Source organism: Dromaius novaehollandiae, chromosome 1 (genome assembly GCF_036370855.1).
Source record: "Dromaius novaehollandiae isolate bDroNov1 chromosome 1, bDroNov1.hap1, whole genome shotgun sequence".
Taxonomy (NCBI): domain Eukaryota; kingdom Metazoa; phylum Chordata; class Aves; order Casuariiformes; family Dromaiidae; genus Dromaius; species Dromaius novaehollandiae.
In genome coordinates, this window is record NC_088098.1 from 187,151,656 (window position 1) to 187,174,487 (window position 22,832).

Sequence of the window (22,832 nt, forward strand, 5' to 3'; positions counted from 1 at the left end):
CAACTCTGAAGGGGTGAGACCTGCCAGTTCAGAACAGTACAGTAACATCTTGCACCAGTTACTCTTTCAGAAGTTGGAGATGCAAAATGGGCTGTGAAATGAACTGTGAAGTGCCAGAGGCATCAAAATAGGGAACTAAAGGGTTCAAGAACTCAGCTGCATGTGACTTCAGAGACTACCTCAAGCTATTTCTTCAAGCTCTCTTTCAATTTCAGACATCCTTAATTAGAATTTAATTGAATGTGTAATGATAAAAGACTAAAGTTTATTTAAAAAAAAAGACATGGGAGTGTATTTCCATAGTAAAAAATATGTTGTGCAGCAGGTTGAGGCATGGTGAGCAAGCAGCTCTAGCTAATAGGTGATGCTGTGGAAAATGGAGTAGGAACCAGTTCCAGTGATGTGGTTTGTAGTGAAGATGCTATCAAAGTTGAAGGAAGGGGTGAGGTGTTATCCTTTACCTGCCTGTTTATATTACTCTTGGTGCTTTCTTGACCCTTTGTGAGGGTGTGTCAGTAAAGCCGCCACTGCAGAAGAGTGAATTATCTGTTGGTTGGGCTCCTTGAACTGACCCACTTCATGGCTGGACATGTGCCAATACTGACAAAAGGGAAGGGCAGGAATATGGGGAGAAACAGCAGTTGCTTCCCTTAGTACTAGGCAGCAGTTACATTAATTTTAGCTGTGGTGTCAAGCTACATCAGATGCTACTACGCAAGTCTCCTATTTCAGGAAGTTTAGTTGTTGCTCTAGCTTAAATGAGATCGAAAACACTGCCGGCAGTGTAACCCTATGCTTTGTGGGTGGTGGAACTAAATCGAGCAGAGAGCAAGCCGGGATGCAGCGACAGCAGCTAACGTGCCCCGCGGCAGCGTGCAGCGGTGAGGGGCCTCCCTGAATAAATCGCAGCGCCGCGTGTGGCAGCTCCGCAGGCACGAAACCGCGCGGGGCACCGCAGCGCCTTACGCCCCACTGGGGGCGGCGGGGACGGGGCCGCCCGGCCTGCAGGGACCGCGCAGGGGCGCCACCGCGCGCAGCGCCACCGGCAGCGGCCGCTCTCGCCCCGCCCCCCTCCTTCCCGTCCCGCGGTGACGCACTTCTCCTCCCCTCCAATGGCACCGCCGCCACGCGACGCCGAACGCACCTCCCCCCGGAAGCGCCGCCACGCTCGGGCCGTTCCGCCCCGCTCCTCGCCCCCCTCCCCCCTCCGCGGCCGCCGTTGGACGCGGACGGAAGTGCCGCCGCCGCCCGCGCCAGCATGGCGGAGCCGCCGCCCCCGGAGCCGGCGGACCGGGAGACGCGGGACAAGCTGAGCCTCTGGGATCGCCGCCCGCAGCCCGCGGCGCCGCTCAGCGACCGCCAGACGGACTCGGTGCTGGAGCTCAAGGCGGCGGCCGAGAACCTCCCGGTGCCGCCGGAGGTGAGGGGCGGCGGCCCGGCCCGGCCCGACTGTGAGGCGCCACGTCGCCCGGCGCGGCGCGGCGCGGCCCGGGGAGTGCGCGGGGCTGCGCCGGCCCCTCGGCGGCGCTCGCTGCGCGGCGCCCGGCACGTCTCGCCCTTGTTGGAGGGAGCCGCGTCCTGAGCGCGGCCGGCGGCGCCGGGGGCAGCGTGCCCCCTCCTCTTGGCGGCCGTAGCCGCCTTCCCCAGCTCGCCGCCCGGTTTCCCCTTTGCCGGCGCTCTCCCTCCCTGTGCCCGTTCCCGGCGCGCGTTCAGCAGTGCTCCGGGCGGGGCCTGGGCACCCGTGCTCGCAGGGGGGTTCACGGGGAGTTTTCTCGGCTTTTCTCCTAAAAAAAAAAAAAAAAGTCCAAGGAGCTCCTCGCGCTGCTCGTGTTCACCGTCTAGTGCCCTCAGTCCGTCAGAGTTTGTTCTCTTGCAGTTTAGAGCGTTGACCACAGAGTCACCTTTCTCGTCCTTTTAACTTGGTCCAAATCAATTCATATCTGAGAACAACGTCACTTTCTGTAACAACTTAAGAATGTTTTAGCACACCCTATACAACTAATGATAGGGGTAAAAAGTCTGTTCGTCCATTGTTACAATGGAAGAGATGATCTCCCATACCGTTATAAAATATTAAAGAAACCCGAACAAGTTGGCGAGTTGTTTATAAACACTTCCTTGATGTGATCCCTGCAAGAGGAAGAGGAATGAAATGTTTGCATTGCTTAGCCACGCTGAAATCAATGTTGTATGGTTTTGCACTGGGAAACAATTGTTTAACAGGAGGGGAGTTAATCTAACTTAAAATAAAATTGGCTTTTATTTGAACAGCTCAGTACAATGTTAACCTCTACTCGTACATCATAACATTTCCTTTACTCCTTGGTTCCTGTAGAAAATTAGTGGCAAAGTGTGTTTAAGTGCTGCGAATATCCTGCTAGGAAGTCAGGCTTGCCTGCTCTCTTGTTATTAAACAGTATTGTCTACTTACAGTTCTCCTTATACGCCACTCTGAACATACTTAATTTCTTGATGCAGATCAGAATAGTGAGAAAAAATATTCTACTAAAAGAAAAAAAGACCTATTAAGCTCTCAATAGCATGTTTAACATCCACTAGTTAAATGTATGGGAAGTATTTGATTTGCTTTCAGAAAACATGATTTATGGCCTTTGTAACCTGCCTCTCTTCATGAGAGGTTTCCTATTTGAATAGGTTTGTAACATAAGTTTATGGTACTATAAAGTTAACAAAGCTGGGTGCCAACAAGTGTTTGAAAGTTTAAATAACAAAGGGTGGAGGTGAAACTGTTCCTTCTTGAAATACATCTGTTTGGTTTCAGAACCTGTTCTTCTGTTCAGGATTTCCAGTTTCTCTCCTCTGTAAACTGTTTGTAACTGTAGAAAAGTAAATGCTGACAGACATCCAAAAGGACTATAGAAGGGTGTCCCGCTGTTGGAGGATGTTCTTAAGGATCTAAAACACGTTTGCAACAAGGCAGTTACCGCGTTTTACTGTTAGGACAGCTGGAATGTCATGAAGTTTGAGGGCTTCAGCCAGTCTTGGCCCCTGCTGAAGTGGACTGGGGTGGTGGCTCTCAGCTTTCCTGAAAAAATAGGCTCTGATTCGCTTTACAAGAGAATCAATTCCTGACTTCACAATTAGGGTCCTGCCTACTCGATTTTCACTTGTGGAAATATGGTTGAAATCTCAGTTCCATTATCGGTGACTATTCATCCTGACTCTATTTTTTTTCACCTAGATACATTTTGGGGGGAGTATATGTAGAAATGGAAAAAGATAGGTCAAGTTCTCAAATATCTGAAACACTGATTGTTCTTTCTTTGCCAGACTAACATTCTCAGGCAATGAATATTTTACTAAGTGAGTAATTTTCTAGAGAGATACAAGGATTTGCTTCTTTTCATTTGTTTTTAGTGTTTTCTGTTTTTCTGTTACTCATGTTCTCAGCAACACAGAAAACATCCTTTAATTGTCAGTGAACCAAAGAGTATTATGCTAATTAAAATGATGCAACAGTATTTGATTTCTTGAACTCATTTTGCAATATAAACTAATAAACAGTTTCCAATTATATTTAAAGAAGATTACTCTAAATTTATTTTTTCCTTATTTTTCCTGCTTACAAAAATTGTTGTGGCTAATAACTCTTATTTAGCAGAGCCTTTCCAGAAGAGCCTTTCTTTTTTTAGCTTAACTTCTTCATTAAGAAATGTTTAAAAGAATATGAATGTCATAAATAAGTTCTAGCATTGTTAAGTCTTGAATTTTCTCTGAATACCTGGCAGAAGAATCTGACAATTCCTGTACTGTGGTAGTGTTGCACAGTGCAAACAATAGTGACATTCGTTTTTGCCTCTACATGAGTTCTGAGTTCTTATGTATTCAGATACTTTAGTGCATTTGTCTGGATACATAGGTAGTTCAGTTAGAGATTAACATATACTTAATCAGTATGTCAGGTACCTGTACGTTCAGTTTCAGTTCTTAGACAAACACATACTAATATAAAATGCCATTTAATGTTTTCTGAGTGTAACGGAAGAAATTCATTAGGTATTTCTGAATATATTGGTATTCTGGCTGTTGGTTTATTGTTGCATAGGTTTATAAAATGTCCATTGCATTTATTTTTTCAAAACAAAATGTGATTTTCTAAAATGGATACTGTGGATTGAGTAACTGTAGTTGAGCTGAATATAATTATTTTTAATAAGTCATTTAACTAAGGTTTGTGAATTTTCATGAGCAGCTTCCAATTGAAGATTTGTGCAGTCTAACATCACAGTCGCTGACTGTTACGCTGACGGCCACAGTGCCAGAATCTACAGAGGATGTTCTCATGAAAGGATTTGCCATACTGGGGATGGAGGATGAAAGAATTGAAACAGCACAGCAGGTAAATGCTGCTGAATCTCTTAAAGTTACTGTAATCTTTTTCAGAGAATTGGAATTTCTGTATCTCCTGCCTAGCCTTTGGTGGTTTAGTTAAATTATTTTATCAGTGTTCAAGGTATATGAAGAAACTCAGGAAAAAAATAGTTGAAGTTTTAGCTCTTAAGTAACAGATACTTTCCCCTTTTTGGGTGGAGTCTTATGTGAGGGTAAAGCATCACTTCAGTAAGGTGATGTTGCTCATAATAGACAAAAATGTGTTTCTAATGTTGACAGCCTTGTTCTTGTGCAAATAAGAACAAATGAAATTCAGTCTTTCCTACTCTAGCTTAGTGGTGGAGTTATTCTTCTGTTTTCTTGCTTAGCAATTAAGTTCTGAAATCTCACTGTCTTTATCAAGAGAAATGATGCAGTTCGTCTTCTGAATCTCTGTTTCATAGATCTGACTTTTTTCCTAATTTATTATATGTAAGATCTGTGCTGTTGACACCATAAAATCTCTTCTAGTTCTTCTCATGGTTTGCTCAACTACAGACACAGATGGATCAAGATGAAGGTGCAAAGTATAGGTATGTATTGTTCCTCATTTGCTTTCACTGTAAACAATTTAAACCTCGAAGACCTTCATCTTGTCCGTATAGTGTTAGCACACATTCAAATTAAACTGTCAGGAAATGTATTGGAACAACTGAAGTATTTCCTTCCCACAGCTGTATGTCCCATCCTGAAGGCTGTTGGCCTTGTGACAGGGCAGTTAAAAGGAACACAGATTTCTTTCTGACCTACCTGATTATATATATTAAGACAAATTGAAATTTAGTTTCGACTTACAGGCTGGGCTGTAGACAAAGGCAGTTTAAGGGCTATCAGATGCCTTTTCAACAGCTGCTGTTGAAATGGCATTCTGTGATGGAGAGACTGAATAAACAGGTGCAGATGGTCGTAATTTCTGCTGTCACAGTTTAGTTCACCAGTGGCTATGTCCGTGAGTCTGTATTCACATTCCCAGCGTTCTTTGACACATTGCTCAGCTCCACTTTTGAGGCATAGCATTCTCGTGTATTTCTGTCTAACCGACTCTTCCACCAGGCTCAGAAGAACGCCTTCCCACTGACTTTCGCAGTTACTTCTCAAGAGTCTTATCTGAAGCATGGCTGAATGGCTCAGCTAAATCTACCAATGGCTTTTATGAAAACCGGCCTGTATTTTGAAACCTTAAGAACTTGCCCTTGGTTACAAAGAGACCCTGCTGTATTCCCCTGTCCTGTTTTTGTGCTTTAATCTGATCTGTCTCTTCATGTCTCGTTCTGACGTTTGAGCACATGGTGTTTCCTAAAATCAGAGATTTAAGCTTATACTGAGTTCAGATCATTAACAACATTAGGGCGCCTGTACACTTGGCAGTTGACCCATTTGTAATGCGCATAGATACTTCTGTGTATTGTGGGTACAGAGTGGTTTGTTGGATGGCAATTCTGTAATTACCTCCAGGAGGCCAGAAGGCGATGGGTTAATTCTCTGCCTGTTGTACAGTAAAGCTTTGCACAAGACAGAACTTTGATTTTATATATATTTGATTTTATATACTGCTTTGTGCATGGCAAGGTAAAACAGAGTGATTTCATGTGACATCCAGGAGTAATTCATTTTAAATTACTTCTTTTTCCATGTTATGCTTGGCAAATATCATTTAGAGCTTTATTGAGCTTTAGACAGACTTGGTGACATTAGATACTGAATCTGTTTGATTTAAGCCTCTTTCAATTCTCATGATAACTTTTGAACCCTCTGGTTAATTGCAGCTACTTTAGGAGAGTACAGGTCATTTAGAAATGGACATTGAAAGTTATATAGAGGAAGAAACCCAAATTAACACCCCTGTTGAAAGCAAGGCAGGTAGAATTTAGCTGTTAGCAGTAGCCTGAAATAGTTAGCATGTTTATGCTGCTCAGTTAGACACTGTGTGCACTAGTCTCTAGACTACCTACAGTGGGTGCTGCTTCTTTCTGGGTAGGCTTGCTATAAGGGGTGTCAGGGAACCCACAGTTTGGCTGTTCCAAACTATGGAAGAATTATGGTCTACTTCTGCAGGTCAGGAAGCGTCTGCTTATTGTGCACACTCGCTTCGTGCAAGTGGTCTTTTTTTCCCTAGAATTGGTTTCTCTCAGAGAAAGATAGTGCCCATGTCACTGTAGGCCATTGAATTTGCACATACAGAAAGTGAAATTTTACTTTTGTTATCTTTTGGTTCTCTTTCTCTAGACAGATGAGGGATTACTTGTCTGGGTTTCAGGAGCAGTGTGATGCTATACTGAATGATGTGAATAGTGCCCTTCAGCATCTGGAGTCATTGCAGAAACAGTATCTTTTTGTTTCCACAAAGACAGGAACACTACATGAAGCCTGTGAACAGCTTCTGAAAGAGCAGGTAATCTTTTCTGGGAACGTTATTGGAAGCTTCTAAGGTGCCATAAAGTAAAATTCCTTTTTGCTTAGGCTGAGGAAACTTGTGAGCTGTGGTGACAGTCCCTCCTTTGCGTTGGACCCCTATTCAGTGTGTTTCACCTCCAGCTGGAGGGTCAGGCTCTCTGCGTAAAATGTTCAGTATGAGTTGATTTACACTTTAATGAAGAAGGGTAGCTAGCTGATGAGGGCTTCTGTAACTGATGCCTGACAAGTACAAACTGTACTGAGATTAGTAATTCATATTGCTTACAGGAGTATTTTGAACTTTTTTTTTGCAAGGAGAAAGATTTTTTTTTTAAGTCACCAGCTTATCTCCTAAATACCTTCTTTCTCCTCATAAGCTGTTCCAACAGTAGCGTAACGAAGATGCGTTTTTAGGTCTCAAAATATCGGTGACAAGGTTGTTGAAGCATGATCCAGCATGTATCAAAATCTGAGCATTTCAGAGCTTGTCATCATAAAAGATCCTGCTTCAAAACCAATCTTAATTGTTGCTTTTCTGTGTGTGGGGGAGAATCACAGAACTTTGTTGTCATCTTTGCTTTTACTCATGAACTGTTGAATCATTTTAAATGGGGTATGAATGCCCTTAATAAATAGTAGAGACATTGAATTCTTCATAGGTAGGAATGAACCTGTTAACAAATCATAGTGAAATCAGAATAGGTCTATGTTTTAAAAAAAGAAATATCTTGTAATAGAATGATGCTAGAGAAGATGCTTTTGTTGTCTTTTTGGATAACGGAAACAAGCAAATTTTTGTTAGCCTTCATCCCTAGCTGCTGTAGTAACTGTACCTCTTTGTGGAAATAGAACTAGTTTTCCAGGTTAGCTGATACAAGAAAGGCCTTAAACTTGTAAGTCAGAATTAGAAACACTAACTACAGTGTTGAAATTGGTTGTGAAGTCCTCCATTTTGTAGGTTGTTAGGCATTTTTGTCAAGACAAAAATCTACAGACCAAAATATAGTCCCAACAGCTGGGAGATGCTCAAAATTGGTTAAGGGAGAATTTTTAAAGGCTCCAATATTGAAATATAGGATCTCATCAGTTCTTTTTAATACTGATGGCAGGCCTGCTATTTGTGTGCAGTAGTACCTGTGAAATGCTGAAAAACATATAGAATATACATCTTTAAATACACCATTGAGAGTAATGTGTGTTTCTCTGATTAGAGGGAGCACTTCTGTATTCTGTCATTTTTTATTGTATTTACTTGGATGCAGGTTATTTAGAGCTAGTTAACACTGGTGTGTGCTAAGAGCTTTTTATGTCTTGACTTTGGGGAGAGGGAGGCTGAAGACTTTATTTTTAAAATGTAAACTACTTGCTGGGTTACTGATTATCTTTTTTATTGTTTTCAAATAGTCAGAACTTGTTGACTTGGCTGAAAACATCCAGCAGAAACTTTCTTATTTTAATGAGCTGGAAAATGTTAGCACAGTAAGTAATATTTCATTTTTAATTGTCTTAAAAGTGAAAATATACTAGTCTTTAAAACTTTAACTAAAATGAATTTGTTTTGGTTCCTTGCAATTGATGCATTCTCTTATTTTCCAAAGAAATTGAACTCCCCTACTCTGTCTGTGAACAGTGAAGGATTCATCCCCATGCTGGCTAAGCTCGATGATTGTATTGCGTATATTTCTTCACATGTAAGTGATTCAGTATTGTTTTTAGTTAAATCTTAATACTGCTTCAAAACCATCTATTCAGAGTTTTTGGTTTTCTTTTCCTGTAAAATAGTCTCTCTGCTAAATACAGTAAGAAAGCAAAAATGACAGTTTATACGATTGAGGTATTTTAACTGCATATACTTACTATTCTTCTGCTTAATATTTATGAAATACCACTTTCAGTTTCTACAAATCAGCATTTCTAGCTAGTAAACAAGTATCTTAAGTTTTGATGAATTTTGCAACTGTCTTTTATTTTTCATATTTAAAATCGATTTCTTATTGCTTACAGCCAAATTTTAAAGACTATCCTGTATATCTGACAAAGTTTAAGCAATGCCTTTCTAAAGCTATGCACCTGATCAAGACATACACTGTGAACACACTACAGAACCTCACAAGCCAGTTAATGAAAAGGGTAAGGCAAATCAGTAAATGGTAACTTGAGCTGTACTAAAATGTCTGTTGTAATACAGACAGTTTTCTTCTCTGTTGTCTTTGGGGGAGGGAAGGGAGGAGGAAGGGAGGTGTCAGCAATTGCATGTGAAAATAGGTCAGTCCTGTCCTCCATGCTACAGTGTTTGTATTCATTGGCCAAGTTTCACCCAAATCTGACAGAGGCATAGTGATGAGTGCAAGATTAAAAAGTTCCTGCAAATAGAAGGCTTGGTAGATGAGCAGTAACTCCACTGAATGCCAGGAATGGGTAAGCATCTGAGTTAAAACTGCTGAGAGGCAGCAACCAACTGGTCCAGAGAGCATGCTTGCCTGGACCAGTTAGCGCGCTGGTTACCGTGCATCAGCCATAGTCTAAGCTACCTGTGCTGCCAAATGAGGAGAGTGTGCAAGAAAAATTTTGATACTGTGGGAGGTCCACTTTGGAGATGCATCACAGGAGCCATGGAGCGTTGCAGGGAATGCTTGAAGGATGAAAGCAGGAACAGGGGAATTGTAGGATAAAACCTGTTTAAAACCGAAAGCATTGAGAGTTCATGATGTGACTCTTCTGGTATCAAGTGGCAAGTATTTTCGGATGATAAGTTTGCAATGGCTTGTGCTAGCTGCAGAGAAACTGTGGCAAGTTCCTACTGGTTTTGGCAGTATCTTTCGGTCAGTTTTAAAATAGTAACGATGTTGTTTGAGAGCTGCAGGGAAGAGGTGAGTGCTTGGCTCCCACTAACTCCAATGGAAGTAGGGACATTTTTTTGGTCTGATCAAAACTTTATTAATCATGCTGCAGTATCTTAGCAGAGGATAAGGAGGAGAGTGAGTTCTCTCTTTCTACCTGCTTGCTTTCTTTTTCCAATTAATTGATGTATGCTTTGTGCTCAGTCCTGTTATAACTCAAAGTAAGTGTTATGAGGGATAACCAGTGAAACCAAAAGGTGCTTAAATTGATAGCTGATACAAATAAGAGTTTTTAGACAGTATTCATGGAAACTAATCCAAGAGTATCCTTTAGCAATAAAGATCTTGGTTAATTGGCCCTGAATGTTTTTGATGTTTGGCACAAAACTAATTTCTAATTTTTTTAAAAAGGTATTGTAGTTTATTGCTGTAGGTGCAGGATGTGGCTTGATGCCAGTAGATTGCTAGGGCTGAGTTGAGTTCAGGTGAGACTGGATATCTCTAAGCATGTCTGCAGAAAGTAATTAAGCCTCTCATTTCTGGGTTTGAATTGCTGCTTAGCTGTTAAAAGTCAAGGAGAAAACCTCTCTTAGGAGACAGATGACCTTCCCCCTTACTATCTACATGGCTTTTGCATATTTTGTTGGAATATCTAACTTTTGCTTCTGCTGGAAGTGGAGTACTGAACCAAGTGAGATTTCAGTTGTGATCAGGTGATTTGATTTCCTATTGGAACACAAAAGAGGTTTGGTGAGGACTACAGAGGGGCTGATGAGGTCTTAGCATTCTTCTTTGTTATACCTCAGGTGTGAGCTTTGGGAATTTTGATCTGTGTTTGTAGAAGGGGATGGTCAGGTTGATTGTAGGATGAAAGGGGGAGTGGAGGGAGGTGGAAGAGTTTTCCTGACCTCACTGTGTTTAAAGGGAGGAGTGCTGTTTCTCTGTAGGTTAGTAGGGATAAGAAGAAAGCCTGGCAGCTAAATTGGGTCTCTGCTTTGTTAGTGGTAGAATACATTCAAGTTTTAGTGGTCCACCTAGCTAAGTTGAGGAACTGCAGGGGCCACTGCCTCAAAACCTGGCATTCCAGTTGAAAATTACTTCTCAGCTGCAAGACTGATGCATAAAAGAGAGATTTCTGTCCTATTTCAGTTCTACTGATTGTTGCTGTTTAATCTGTGGAAGTGTAGCAGGTCCAGGGAAAATTGTTATCTGCAATGGAGAGTGCAGTTCTTACTGAAAGTTACTTCTGCTGTTGAGACCTTTGGTTGAGTCTTTGGTTTTGTTATCAGCTTTGTTCTCCCATTGGGCTTTATCTGAGTTTTGAACCAAGCATGTCTTTCTGGGTGGAAAGCAGTGAAGAGTTATTCAACTGACAATATAAAACAGGAAATTGGTTCTTTACATTTAGAGCCTAATTATCTCATCCAGTTGTTACTAGAAGCTGAATACAGCATTTTCCTTTTTTAATGAATTACTCATCTCTTTTAGGATCCTTCAGCTGTGCCAAATACTGATAATGCCTTCACACTGTTTTATGTAAAATTCAGAGCAGCTGCTCCCAAAGTCAGAGTAAGTAGATTGGTAACTAATTACTAATAGAAGAGCCATGAAAATGGGTTTTGAATTCATTCCTAGTGAATGCAAAGATTGCATATTAGCTGTCTATGAAAAGAAAATTTTCCAAACTACTTTCCAATGATTAGAGAAATTTGATTACTGATGATTCTTTTTTTCTCTTTGAGTAGACTCTTATTGAGCAAATAGAGCAAAGATCTGAGAAAATGCCAGAGTGAGTATGTCTACATAATTTATTTTCAAATATTTTAACTTTTGAAAGTCTTTATTTTGTTAAAATGCTGTGTTTAATATATGCTTCATTTAAAAGAAAGTTTTAAAAATTGAAAATTTAAAAAATTTTAAATTTTCAGGTCTGTAGACTTGAAAGAGGAGATTATAATGAATATTGTGTTTACCAAGAACTAAGCCTCAGTGTGCAGTTACTGTTTTAATTTCCAGGTATCAACAACTTCTCAATGAAATCCATCAGTGTTACCTTGACCAGAGGGAGCTTTTGCTTGGTCCAAGTATCGCTAGCACTGTTACAGAATTAACCAGTCAGAACAACAGAGATCATTGTGCTCTGGTAGGAAAAGTAGTGGTGTGTTTTGGGTGTGTTGTTATGTTTTTGTTCTCTCTCAACAAAATTCATGTGTTCAATTCAACCACTTACATGTAGAATTGTCACTTTTGTTTACAATTTTAAATTGTGAATTTTTTGTTAATATTTTCAGGTAATATCGTGTGGTTTGTGAAAGATGCTTTTTGTGGAAGATTCTTCCGTATCTGCTCTGAAACAAACCTCACAAAGGGGTGTTTGCAAAAATGTACATTGTGGTTACTTAAATTTTACCAGAAACAAAAAGGAACAGGAGTTGCACAATGAGCTTTTTTTTCGCTAGTAAAATCTTCAAAGTCCTTAGCTTGATACTTGTTCTCAGTAATTCTGAATTTCATGAAACTTCAGTTTAATCCTAGCTGTAGTGATAGTATCTGCAATACTTCCTTTAGTATTTGTCCAAGGAAAATCGTTCAGTAATCAAGTATTTGTATTTCTCTGAATACAGGTACGAAGCGGCTGTGCCTTTATGGTCCATGTATGCCAAGATGAACACCAGCTTTACAATGAGTTCTTCACAAAACCAACACCAAAACTGGAGTAGGTGGTACATGCTGGTTTTTGTTTTACTGCATTTAGTATTTACTGTGCTGTGATAATAGCGTTATATGGCAAATACAGTTGTATTGAAGTTGTTTGCTAAGAACCAGCAAGAAAAAAAAAAACCCTTAAATTACTTTATGCTTCAGATTCTAATGTTCTTTGGGTTCTTTTTCTTCAAGCAAAATTGATAAATTATCCGTAAGTTATCTGAGTAATGTAAATTATTTGAAAGAGATAGACACACAGAAATAGCCGTAGAAAAAGAAAAGCAGAAATGCATAGAGGCTCACTAAAAATGAGCCATACTGCCAGAGACCCAAATGATATCCAAAACCCACAAATGACTCCAAGCCCAAGAAATTTGGTGGAGTTTGGAGGAATACTCCTTTAAGCAGGAGCCTGGGAAAAGGGGGAATATTAAAACAGTCATGGAGGAGCTAAGCTTAGGATGCTCTGAGGAACAGAACTATGCTATACTTGCAGTGTCTCTAGGATCTGCTAAGTGGTTGCTTTTATAAGTATGTCTCAAGTAGGTAAAGTAATTCTACCCTCAACTCTGTCCCCCCTTTCTTGGGCGTATGAGTTGCTGTGGCTGTGATGCTGCTTTTTCTTTTTTCCTGCTCGGTTTAAGAAGGAGCTCTTTTCTGAAAAATTGAGATCTTATGCTGGACATACTCTGGTTTTGAGGTGATGTAACCGAATTGGCTTAAGAACCCAACTTAGCTAACTTAGTCCAACTCCTGAAGCAAGTGTCCTTAATTGAAATTGGTGTAAAATATTCTTCAGACAGAAATTTCGTTGCTATTGCACTTCAAACCAAGAATAACAACAACTTTGGCAATTTGTGAATCTTGATGGAAAGTTGATATCCCTTGTTGTAACAACCTATTTGACTTTTTTGCCTATATCTGAATTTTTATTTTGAAGGGAATGTTTTGAAAAGTAGGTACTGTATTAGGCTTTTCTTAGGTGCATAATGAATAGCCTCTCTTCTGTAAAATGCTGAGATTCTCTGAAGAAATATTAGTTAGGTGTCTGTGTACAGGTCTAAAAACTTACCAAAAATCTGGACAAGAGTAGAGATCTGAGATAGTGTTGTGTTTAATTAGGCTGTTGAAACTTTCCTCTTGCTTGTGCTTTTAACTTGAGGGTTACTGCCTTACCAAGTTGCTCCTAAAGCTATAGAGTGCCATAAGAGACAGATTCAAAATGTTTTTCCTACTAACATTCATTTTTTATTCATGCTCTGAAAAGAATTGAGAGTCCTTTTCAGAAATTCCTCTGAACATAAAACAAAACAAGGAAGTTAAGGATTTTTTTATACTGTAGTAAACTAACAACTGTACCAAACTGTAAATATTTAAATATTCTTACTGTTTGACACTTCCTTGTTTGAATTGGGAGATGATTTAAATTTTCAGGTAATGTCAACAGCATTATCAACTAATACATGATTAGTAAAGGGAGCATTGGGAGTGACAAATACAGCTTAGAGTGAATATTACCTGTCCTTTGTTACACACCATTTAAACCAAGAAGGGAATATTAAATAAACAGAAGTGGGAATTTTTGGTGGTGTTGCATTTCGTACTGTTTTGATAACTTCAGTTATGTTGGAAGGTGTGTCCCACAAGGTTGAGAATAGCTACAGTAAATGCTGAGAATACTTACGGTAGAGGTTACCAGGCTTCTGTTCCTGTGTTCCTGGTTCTGATAAACCATTGAATACTGGGAACTGGATGAGACTTTTCTCAAGGGGGGAGTGGGGTTTTGGTTCTGAGCAGGTGCATTTCTTTATGCAGAAGCCAGATAAATCAGTTTGCGACATCTTCCCATTGTGATAGGTCAGATGTTCTTTTTGTTGATGAATTCAAAACTCTACCCCAATTTTAAGCGATTGGTATTCTGTATCTCTTAAAAGACCTGTCAGAAGCTCAGGGGGTTGTTTTTTAAGCATCTGTTTTCTGGGACCTCTATGATACTCTTTTGCATTGCTTTCTTGCCCTCACTTTAAAAACCTTTGCCATAAAGGAATCTGTTTGCAATATGATTTTAGTTTGGTATTTTGAGATTCTGAAAGTGTGGCTTATAGTGCTGTGTTTTATTTTTTTCTTCACAGTGAACTCTTGGAGAAGTTGTGTCTTTCGTTATATGATGTTCTGAGGCCAATGATCATCCATGTTATTCACTTAGAGACTCTGTCTGAACTCTGTGGGATTCTCAAAAATGAGATGCTTGAAGATCATGTACAGAACAATGGTAACTCATAGGTGGAATCTGATCGTTTTTAACTGTCTTCCTACTTGTCTAAAATTAGTTACCTAATTGCCTAACTGTAAAAAGTGTTACTGAATCGCATAGACAAACTCCCTGAAATTTTTTGTTTTGTTTTCTAATGGGCCTTAAACATCTCAATTATGAGATAAGGTTATTTTAAATAAACTGTTTCTCTATTTGTAATAGAAAGGTCTGTATTTTCAAGGTTTGTGTTTTATCTGTATTTAAAGTAATACACAGGTGTTGTAGAGTCCTATTCCCTATAAACTGTACTAATGCAAGCAGCCATCCAGCCAGTGTGTATACATGTACCAGGATTGATTTAAGTGGATCTTTTCAACTGAATAAATTGCTGCAGTTGGCACATCCATGTAGAGCCTTCTGTATATATGATGTTGAAACAAAAGGAATACAAACCTATTCGGTGGTGTGTCTTTCTTTTTCTTTTTTTCCTCTTTCTATCTCTCCTTGACATAGCGGTTCCCATGCTAAAGGTTGTGATGTTAGCAGAGGAGTTATGTAGTTGATAGAAACTTCAGAGTTTTGAAAGTGTTCAGAGTTCATGGTCTCCTAGAAGTGGATTGACCACTGTAAAAAGTCTGGCAACTCATTTTCTTGTCATTACCAATGTGAAATGGAATCATTTCACAGTCCTAACTTTGAACAAGCACTGAATAGAAATCATAGTTGGTAGCTGGTATATAGAACGGAGAAACTCATTTCTGAATCTGTGCAGGTATTATGAACTGTTCATCTTCCAGGAAGTACAATTGTAACACTATTGGGAATGAGGAAAAAGTTGTAGCATAGTCTTTAGGCTAATCTTAGGGAGAGACCTTCTGCTACTTAAAATTAGGCTGATAGAATAGTTCTCAAGCTGGACTTTAGCTGCTCTGGGTCATCTGTTCTATTGGGATAGGGAGGTGAGTTTGCTTTTCAGCTCTTGACAAGCACCCTGCAGGCACTGGGTATGATAAAACCAAAGCAGCACATTGGTTTGGTATCCAGGTAGAAATGCTGATCTCATGCTTCTAGTTCTGATAACTCTTTTAAATAATCAGACTACTTAACCTTAACATGGTGGCTGAGATTTTCTGTCTGAGATCAAATTTCCCCAGTCTGATGAAAATTTAGAGAGCTGAAGTGACTGCAAAATGGAGTTCTGTAATTCCTGATACGTCACAAATTTGTTTGCCTGCTGCTGTTCCAAAAATTTTCTGACTTCTGCAGCAGGTCACTTTTGTGACAGTTCTATATGAGATACTTAAACCTTTGCATTCACAAAATTGTTTTTGTAATGAATTTAACAAATTCATGTCTTTCTTTTTTCAGCTGAGCAACTGGGTGCATTTGCTGCTGGTGTCAAGCAGATGTTAGAGGACGTACAAGAGCGTCTTGTCTACAGGACACACATTTACATTCAGACTGATATCATAGGCTACAAGCCTGCTCCAGGGGATCTTGCGTATCCTGACAAGTTGGAAATGATGGAGGTATCAGTTTATTTGTTTTCCTTGTTTCTTTTTTTAATAGACAACATATACAGTTGTGTAGTATAGTGCACTGAAGATTTTTTCTTTTTCAGATCTTACCTGTATGTAGTATTACTGGCACCATCAAAGTGGCATCTGCTGATTTTAAGTTATGACCCCAAACTCAGTGTCAAAGAGCACTTTACATCCAGCTCAGCAAAACTGGCCATAGCTCTCACAGTTAACAATTTTATCTAAACTAGAAGCTTCTAAGTTTTCCTTTCACAATAGTAATTTTTTATTTACTTTCATGAGTAGTAGCTATTACTAGATATATATTTTTTATTATTTTTTGAGAGAAGCTTAGACAGGTACAGTTAGCTACAGGTGTGTTTTCAGAATTACTAGTGCTTGGTATGCATGTGTGTACACTATGCACAGATGGTCTTGGGGAGAGGCTTGATTGTACCTTTAGATAACAGGTCAGCAATGGGTTCCAGTTACGTTTTTCAAGCTCTTACTATTAACTATTTTAGTAGTTCTAAGCCCCTTGAGTCGATTTTCCTATTGAAAAGAATCAAACTAATTTTATTTATTTTAAATGGTGAATACTAGAGTGATAAAAGATTTGAGAATGAAACTACTGACAGAATTAAAGAAGTGGTCGATGAAGGTCTTTAAATTAGTTTTTGACTAGAGCAAACTGCATTTGGTATGCAACTGAAAGTTAGTATCACGTGGAAGAGATTAGGCATAAGAAAAATCCTCCAGAACAACAGCTGTTGCCATTCATTTCATAGAAAGAGACCTGATCTATTGAAGGATTGAGTTGACTAAGAATGACAACTCTGGCATGGGCTAGTAAGATTGGGACTTCAGTGCTCTATTCTGCTTTTCATTTATCTACCAGAATAGCTGGTGGTGCTCAGAAAATTGTAGGATTTATTTGCAGCTGACCAGTCAGCAGAGAAGCTGTTGCTTGACTTCAGAATCAGAGCATTTCTTTTCTATAAAGCTTGTTTTATATAAATTGTCTGTGGTCTTGAAGAAATTATTGTATAACTGTACCTTATTTGCAATTCTTCCTTCTAACCTGACAGGCTTTGTGAGAGCTTTCTCAGTATTGAGTTCAGATTGCTATAATCTTGCCTTTATATACATTTAAAACTGTTATTTTGTTACAATTTATGTTTTAGTGATTATAAATGAGATTCATAGGTTTTTAGGAAAGCACATAATCCCTAAGCTAGTGAGTTTTATGGAATCTGTGCATTTTATTCAGAAAGTTTAATGACTAATAAAAGTTCTTAAAGCAAAGACAAGTAATTAAAAAGCCCACCACACAAAATATAACTAAATGTGATCCTTCTGTTCATGATGGATGTTGATCGAAAATTATACTATTAAAACTGTTAGGACTGCAGTGGTTTTTTTTGTTTGTTTTTGTTTTTCTAAAATTGCATCAATATAACTGGAGGAAAAAAAGATGATGAGAATTTTTTAATGTTAGTTATACTTGTAGAGGCAAGCAGTGTAGCATCCTAGTCTACACCTGGCCTTATTTTCTGATTAAGGTTCTATGACCGTTCAGTTAGGAAGAAAAAGAAAATGAGTTTTACAGTTCAGTCTAGAGAGAGAAATATGCTATTCTTTGTATGTCCTCATAGGAGTTTTTCTTTTTTTTTTTTTTTTCTCCACACCTGGTTTGGGATTCATTTTGCTGCTTGATTGCTTTTAAACCTCAAAACTTTCATATTTAGAGAGACCTTTTGTCTGGATAACTGAATTATTAAAATGTTAAAAGCACAGGGCAGAGCTATTTCTTACACTGTTCTGCTCAAATATTAATGCAGTTATTTCCTCATTCTTGCTGTCTGTAGTTGCTTTGAAGCAGGCCAATTGGTGAAAAAGGTTGAAGTGTAAAAATGTTGAGTAATGTTAGGAAAGCCTTCTGTTGAACCTCTGCAGGGAGTAAACTAGAGAGCACTTTAGGGCTATCTGCACATAACTTTTATAGGAATAAAGCCATTGTGGAGATTGTCTATATGAAATACAATTAGGTGATGAATTGTTGTTCCCCTGGTTTGAGCTTCTGTTTCTAGGTGCTTGACCGGTTAATCTTTATGGATCAGTAAAAATGGGCAAAATGGAAAGAACTGCACTTTACACAAATGCTTCTGAGTCTTAGATTGATGTTGACATGTTTCTGCTACTGTTCTAGAAGCTGTCATTGCTGTGTTTTCATTTCTCTAAAATATCGATGATTTGAGTGTAGCAGACTTCTTTTACAATTTAACACTTCTTTCTCTATTATGAACAGAGAAGTATAATGCTTCTTAAAAAAAAAAATTACACAGTGTCTTCCTTTGCAGCAAATTGCACAGAGCTTAAAAGATGAACAGAAGAAGCTGCCATCTGAGGCTTCATTTTCAGATGTCCGGCTAGAGGATCCAGAGTCCTGCAGCTTAGTTAAATCTGGTATGCCTTGAAATATATTTGCATATCACATTGCCAAATTAGTCATAGAGCTCATGGTGAGTGAGCATTAACTTGAACCATCAGTGAGAAACTTCCGTGTATCTTAGAGGGTTAATTTCCCAGAGAATTTCAGAAGAGATTTTGAGAGGTAAACTTTGTCTAGGGGTTCTTAACTTCTTGGAATGAGGTGCAGATTAATTTTATATTTTTGGTTGCTGTGACATTTACACTGCAGCACAAGAAATCCATTCTGTGAAGCAACTGCTTCTGTAGTTGATAGCATCTATTTTATTTTGTATAAAAGTGAGCTTCTGTATTCTCTACTGCAGAATGTTCTGCCACCAAGATATCTACTTAAGGATGCTCCTGTTTGTTAACTGTGCTAAGATGAGAAAGGTGGTTTTGGTTTGTTAAGTAAAATTAATTCGTTAAATGAATACTTTGGATATTCAGGAGTGTCTTTGTGCCTTTAACTGAGGGAGTGACTTTTTCCTTTGAATGTGTTTCTACCTACTAAAACCAGCTAGTATTAGCTATTGCAATAATTCATGATACAGTCCTTGACTTTTTAAGTATTTGTGACCCATGTGTCTGTAAATTACGGTGAACTGGGAGCAAATTCCATGAAATTTGGTTCTTAATGTCAGTCATTTGAGTGTTACAACCCTTTAAATATTTGTCTAAGGTCCATGAAGAATTTCTCCTTTTATTTTGTCGTTTGTGAGAGTGGTGGTGTTTTCCAGCAGCATCTTCCTTAGCACTTTCAGCTGTTTCTCATATTCCTTTTGATTACCTGGCAGTTCCTTGCTTTTGACTTGCAAGGTGTTCACAGATCTTGCTGGCTGTTTCTAGTTAGAATCCACAAACCCTGTGAAGAGCAGTGTTCATAAGCCACATGCCCAGCCTGAGGCAAGTAACAAGTCCTGTAGACCCCATCAGCCTTCAGGAGAAGGGAGGAAGCTCTGTGGTATCCTTCATCCCATTCTAAGATGTCTGAGATGATTGGGATTAGTCACCTCTCCAAGGTGTGCCTTTCCCTTTTCAGTGCCTGCAGAAGGAGCTGAAGTGACTAGTGAGTAGCCTAAGAACCTCTGACAGAAAACCCAAGCTCTGACAGGCCTGCTAATTACTGTGACAATAAATCTTTTCTTGCAAAAAAAGGGGAAAGATATTACTGGATTATTTTTAGACAATTCCTGCATTGATTGCACAAACAACTCACAAGGGCTTATTCCGTCAGCAGGTGAAATTTTAACTTTTTTGAATGGTTGCAAATAGGAATCAAGATTATCATGCTATTGGCTTAGCCATTTCCCAGCATCCAGTGGGAAAATGAGAATAATACAGGACTTCTATCTGTCATGTTCTGGGAAAATTCATTCTGAGCATACAGAGATAGTAGAAAGGTTGTCCAGGAGGTGGGCTTTTTTTAATGTTTACAAAAAACCCCATGACAGAATCATTTTTGCCTTTAATAACATGATGTCTAAACCCTGCACTTCTGCAGTTGTTGTAAGATCATTCACAGTGGAAAGAAAAGTGTGAAGTAGTAAAATTGATGGAATGTTTTTTTTATTTTTTTCTGAGCATCTCCCATAGTTCCATGGGACCTCCCCTTTCTCCTATACACCTTTTATCAGTAATTGTTTGCCTGACCATTTTGAGCTGCTGAGCTAAGTGGGAGGGGTCATTGGAGACATGCCTGTAAAACTAATTCATTAGAAAAGGGTAAGGCTGCACCATCCCTGAAAGCAAATTCGTGTTTTTCACAGAACCCAGTTCTTACCTGCTGAGAAGGAAAAAAGCTAAGCAATTTTGGCGCAATAAAATATGTTATATTACTATAGGGATTAATGTAAAGTGCAGTCCCTATTACAGTCTCCTTCAGTTGAAAGGACAGATGGATAAGATTTTCATCTATGTATTTTATTTTTAAATAGGTTCAGCAGAATCTCTTAATCCCAGGCACCAGACGACGATTTCACCAGCAGATCTGCATGGAATGTGGTATCCTACTGTCAGAAGGACTCTAGTGTGCCTCTCCAAACTGTACAGATGCATAGATGTACGCAAATATATCTTTATCTAGTGTTTCAAGTGAAGTCACAAAGCATGTAGCACCAGTTCTAAGTATTTTAATCTAAATTAGGAATGAATAATTACTGGCCTCTGCTATTTCTTGTTAGTCGTCTTCCTGGTATCTTTATGTAAACCAAGTAAACCTAACAAATGTAGGTCATCATTTCCAAGATAATTTTGTATTTGTACAATTAGAAAAAAGGCACTGGTTTTGTATATCTATAGCATTTGCTCTTATAGAGATGTTTCAGTTTCTGATGCTTAAAATGCTCATCACACCAGAGTTGAGGAGAAAATGAGACAGGAGAAAGTAGGAAGTTCTAGCTCAGTGAGTCAGAGAGTGAACTTGTTGCCGAAACCACTGGGGGATTGTGTTTCTTGCTACGTGCTTTGCAGGGCATTGCACAAGGTGATGTTTCTGGTATTAAAAATGATGACTCTGTTTCTATGTTTTCAAAATGTTTTTGATTTTTTTGTGGCACATCTTTACAGCTTTAAAAATTTAGGAAAGTGATTTAAATACTAAACAACTGTCTACATTATCAAGTGTTTAAGGCAGTAGGAATCTGCTCAGCTAACAAAAACACAGCATTTACTTCATCAATATTTTGAGACTTTCTCTTTAAAGCCTGATTTTGTGTGTCACCTACCAACATAAAAGGCTAGTAAGCCTCTGAAAAACTTGCTGCAAATGTATTTTGCTTTTTCTACATGTTCTATCTTATTAAATACATGTTAATACATTTCAAAATATTGTTGAGAGGTGTTACGTGAGCTGCTGCCAGGATATTACTTGCTTAAAAATAAGCTAGAAAATATTAATACCTTATTACTTAATATGTGAGCCTTGTTAAGGTAAATGAATATTTGCCATGATGTTCCTGACCGGACCTTTGGAGGAGAGGTTATTTTTGAGTTGTTTGCATAGCTCATTTGCAGTGTGTCTATACAGTCTGTTTTTTTGTTTTGGTTTTTTTTTCTTGCTTTGCCCTGAGGCATTTTAGTGGAATTAGTATGGTTTGCCTGCTTCCTCTAGAGAGGAGAGGGAATGAATGAAGAACTGAGAACTCTTGGGACAGTCTTGGATTGCTGGGAGAAGGAGGCCAGCTCTGCTGACTGTACAGCTCAGCTGTATGATCTAGTTGCTGTGGCTTAATGAGTTATTCTGTGTCACTGGGGCCGTGGCGGCTGTCATGTTTGTTTACTAACCTGTGACAAACGCGAGGTAATTTGACTTTGCTCGGGGTTAAGCTCACTCAAATGATCTCGCGTTTATTGCAAGTTTAAATTGCACCCGCTGCTCCTCTGACACGTGAAGTATCTAAGGTCACCCAGTGAGTGTTACTTGTGCAGGTAGCTGTGAGCGCATGACCGTGCTGCTAGCTGGCTACACCAGCTGGAGGCTGGATGGGGCTTGCTGAAGTGTATACCTGTATCCAGTCTAACTAGGTGCAGTAGCAAGCTTTTATATTTGTGAAGGCTCTATCCTGTTTTACTACATTTAGACGATGTTTTCTTAGTGAATTAGTCTGTAATTTTGTACTCCTGTAAGCATATACTTCACAAGCCACAACTCTGAATTCTACTTAAGCTTCGTAACCACTTCTTTGTCTGTTTTCATCCCTGCAGAGGGCAGTGTTTCAGGGATTATCACAAGAGGCTTTATCTGCCTGCATTCACTCGCTGCTGGGAGCTGCAGATTCTATCAGCAAAAATAAGGTCGGAATACGTGCTTTGGATATGATTTTTTTTCCCCATGTATACCAAAAGCAATTCAGTGTTTTTTTTGGAAGCCTGTCGAAATCTCTGTTGTTGTATGTTGCTCTGTCCCCAGAGATCTGAAGGAATTGCTAGCTTTTAGTTATGGCAAGATATTATAAAGCAGAGATAAAAGTTCATATGCAAGCCCATCTGAAAAGCAGAATTGCATATCATGCTCACAGGCTGCTGTAATGGACAAGAATTCAGTCAAGTGACACCTAAAGAAAAATTTTGATAGAAATCTCTGCTCCTTATATTTCTTTGTTGTCATTGCCTGTTACCCCTTTCTCTGTTTCTTTAGTTTTCAAATATTTTTCTAAGTATTAACCTCTTTGGGGAGGTTTGATAAGTATTCATTGATCAGATCTGTCTATGATCAAAAGGTTTCCTCTGATCTGTTCCTCAGAGTTTGAAGCAATT

At 39.1% G+C, this 22,832-nt stretch overlaps 1 protein-coding gene across 1 annotated transcript in view; it reads left to right on the forward strand.

Annotated features, from left to right (window-relative positions):
• Window positions 1-1,150: 1,150 nt before the first annotated feature.
• The window catches only part of COG3 (component of oligomeric golgi complex 3), a 33,210-nt gene continuing 11,528 nt past the window's right edge, over window positions 1,151-22,832 (forward strand). Inside the window, exons 1-16 of the mRNA XM_026108403.2 lie at window positions 1,151-1,420; window positions 4,214-4,360; window positions 4,864-4,925; window positions 6,619-6,784; window positions 8,191-8,265; window positions 8,385-8,477; window positions 8,791-8,916; window positions 11,115-11,195; window positions 11,372-11,415; window positions 11,643-11,769; window positions 12,251-12,342; window positions 14,465-14,604; window positions 15,955-16,115; window positions 18,467-18,572; window positions 20,513-20,637; window positions 22,281-22,370. Of these exons, the coding sequence (XP_025964188.1) occupies window positions 1,259-1,420; window positions 4,214-4,360; window positions 4,864-4,925; window positions 6,619-6,784; window positions 8,191-8,265; window positions 8,385-8,477; window positions 8,791-8,916; window positions 11,115-11,195; window positions 11,372-11,415; window positions 11,643-11,769; window positions 12,251-12,342; window positions 14,465-14,604; window positions 15,955-16,115; window positions 18,467-18,572; window positions 20,513-20,637; window positions 22,281-22,370 (1,797 nt within the window). The 5' untranslated portion in view covers window positions 1,151-1,258. The remainder of the gene's footprint in view (window positions 1,421-4,213; window positions 4,361-4,863; window positions 4,926-6,618; window positions 6,785-8,190; window positions 8,266-8,384; window positions 8,478-8,790; window positions 8,917-11,114; window positions 11,196-11,371; window positions 11,416-11,642; window positions 11,770-12,250; window positions 12,343-14,464; window positions 14,605-15,954; window positions 16,116-18,466; window positions 18,573-20,512; window positions 20,638-22,280; window positions 22,371-22,832) is intronic.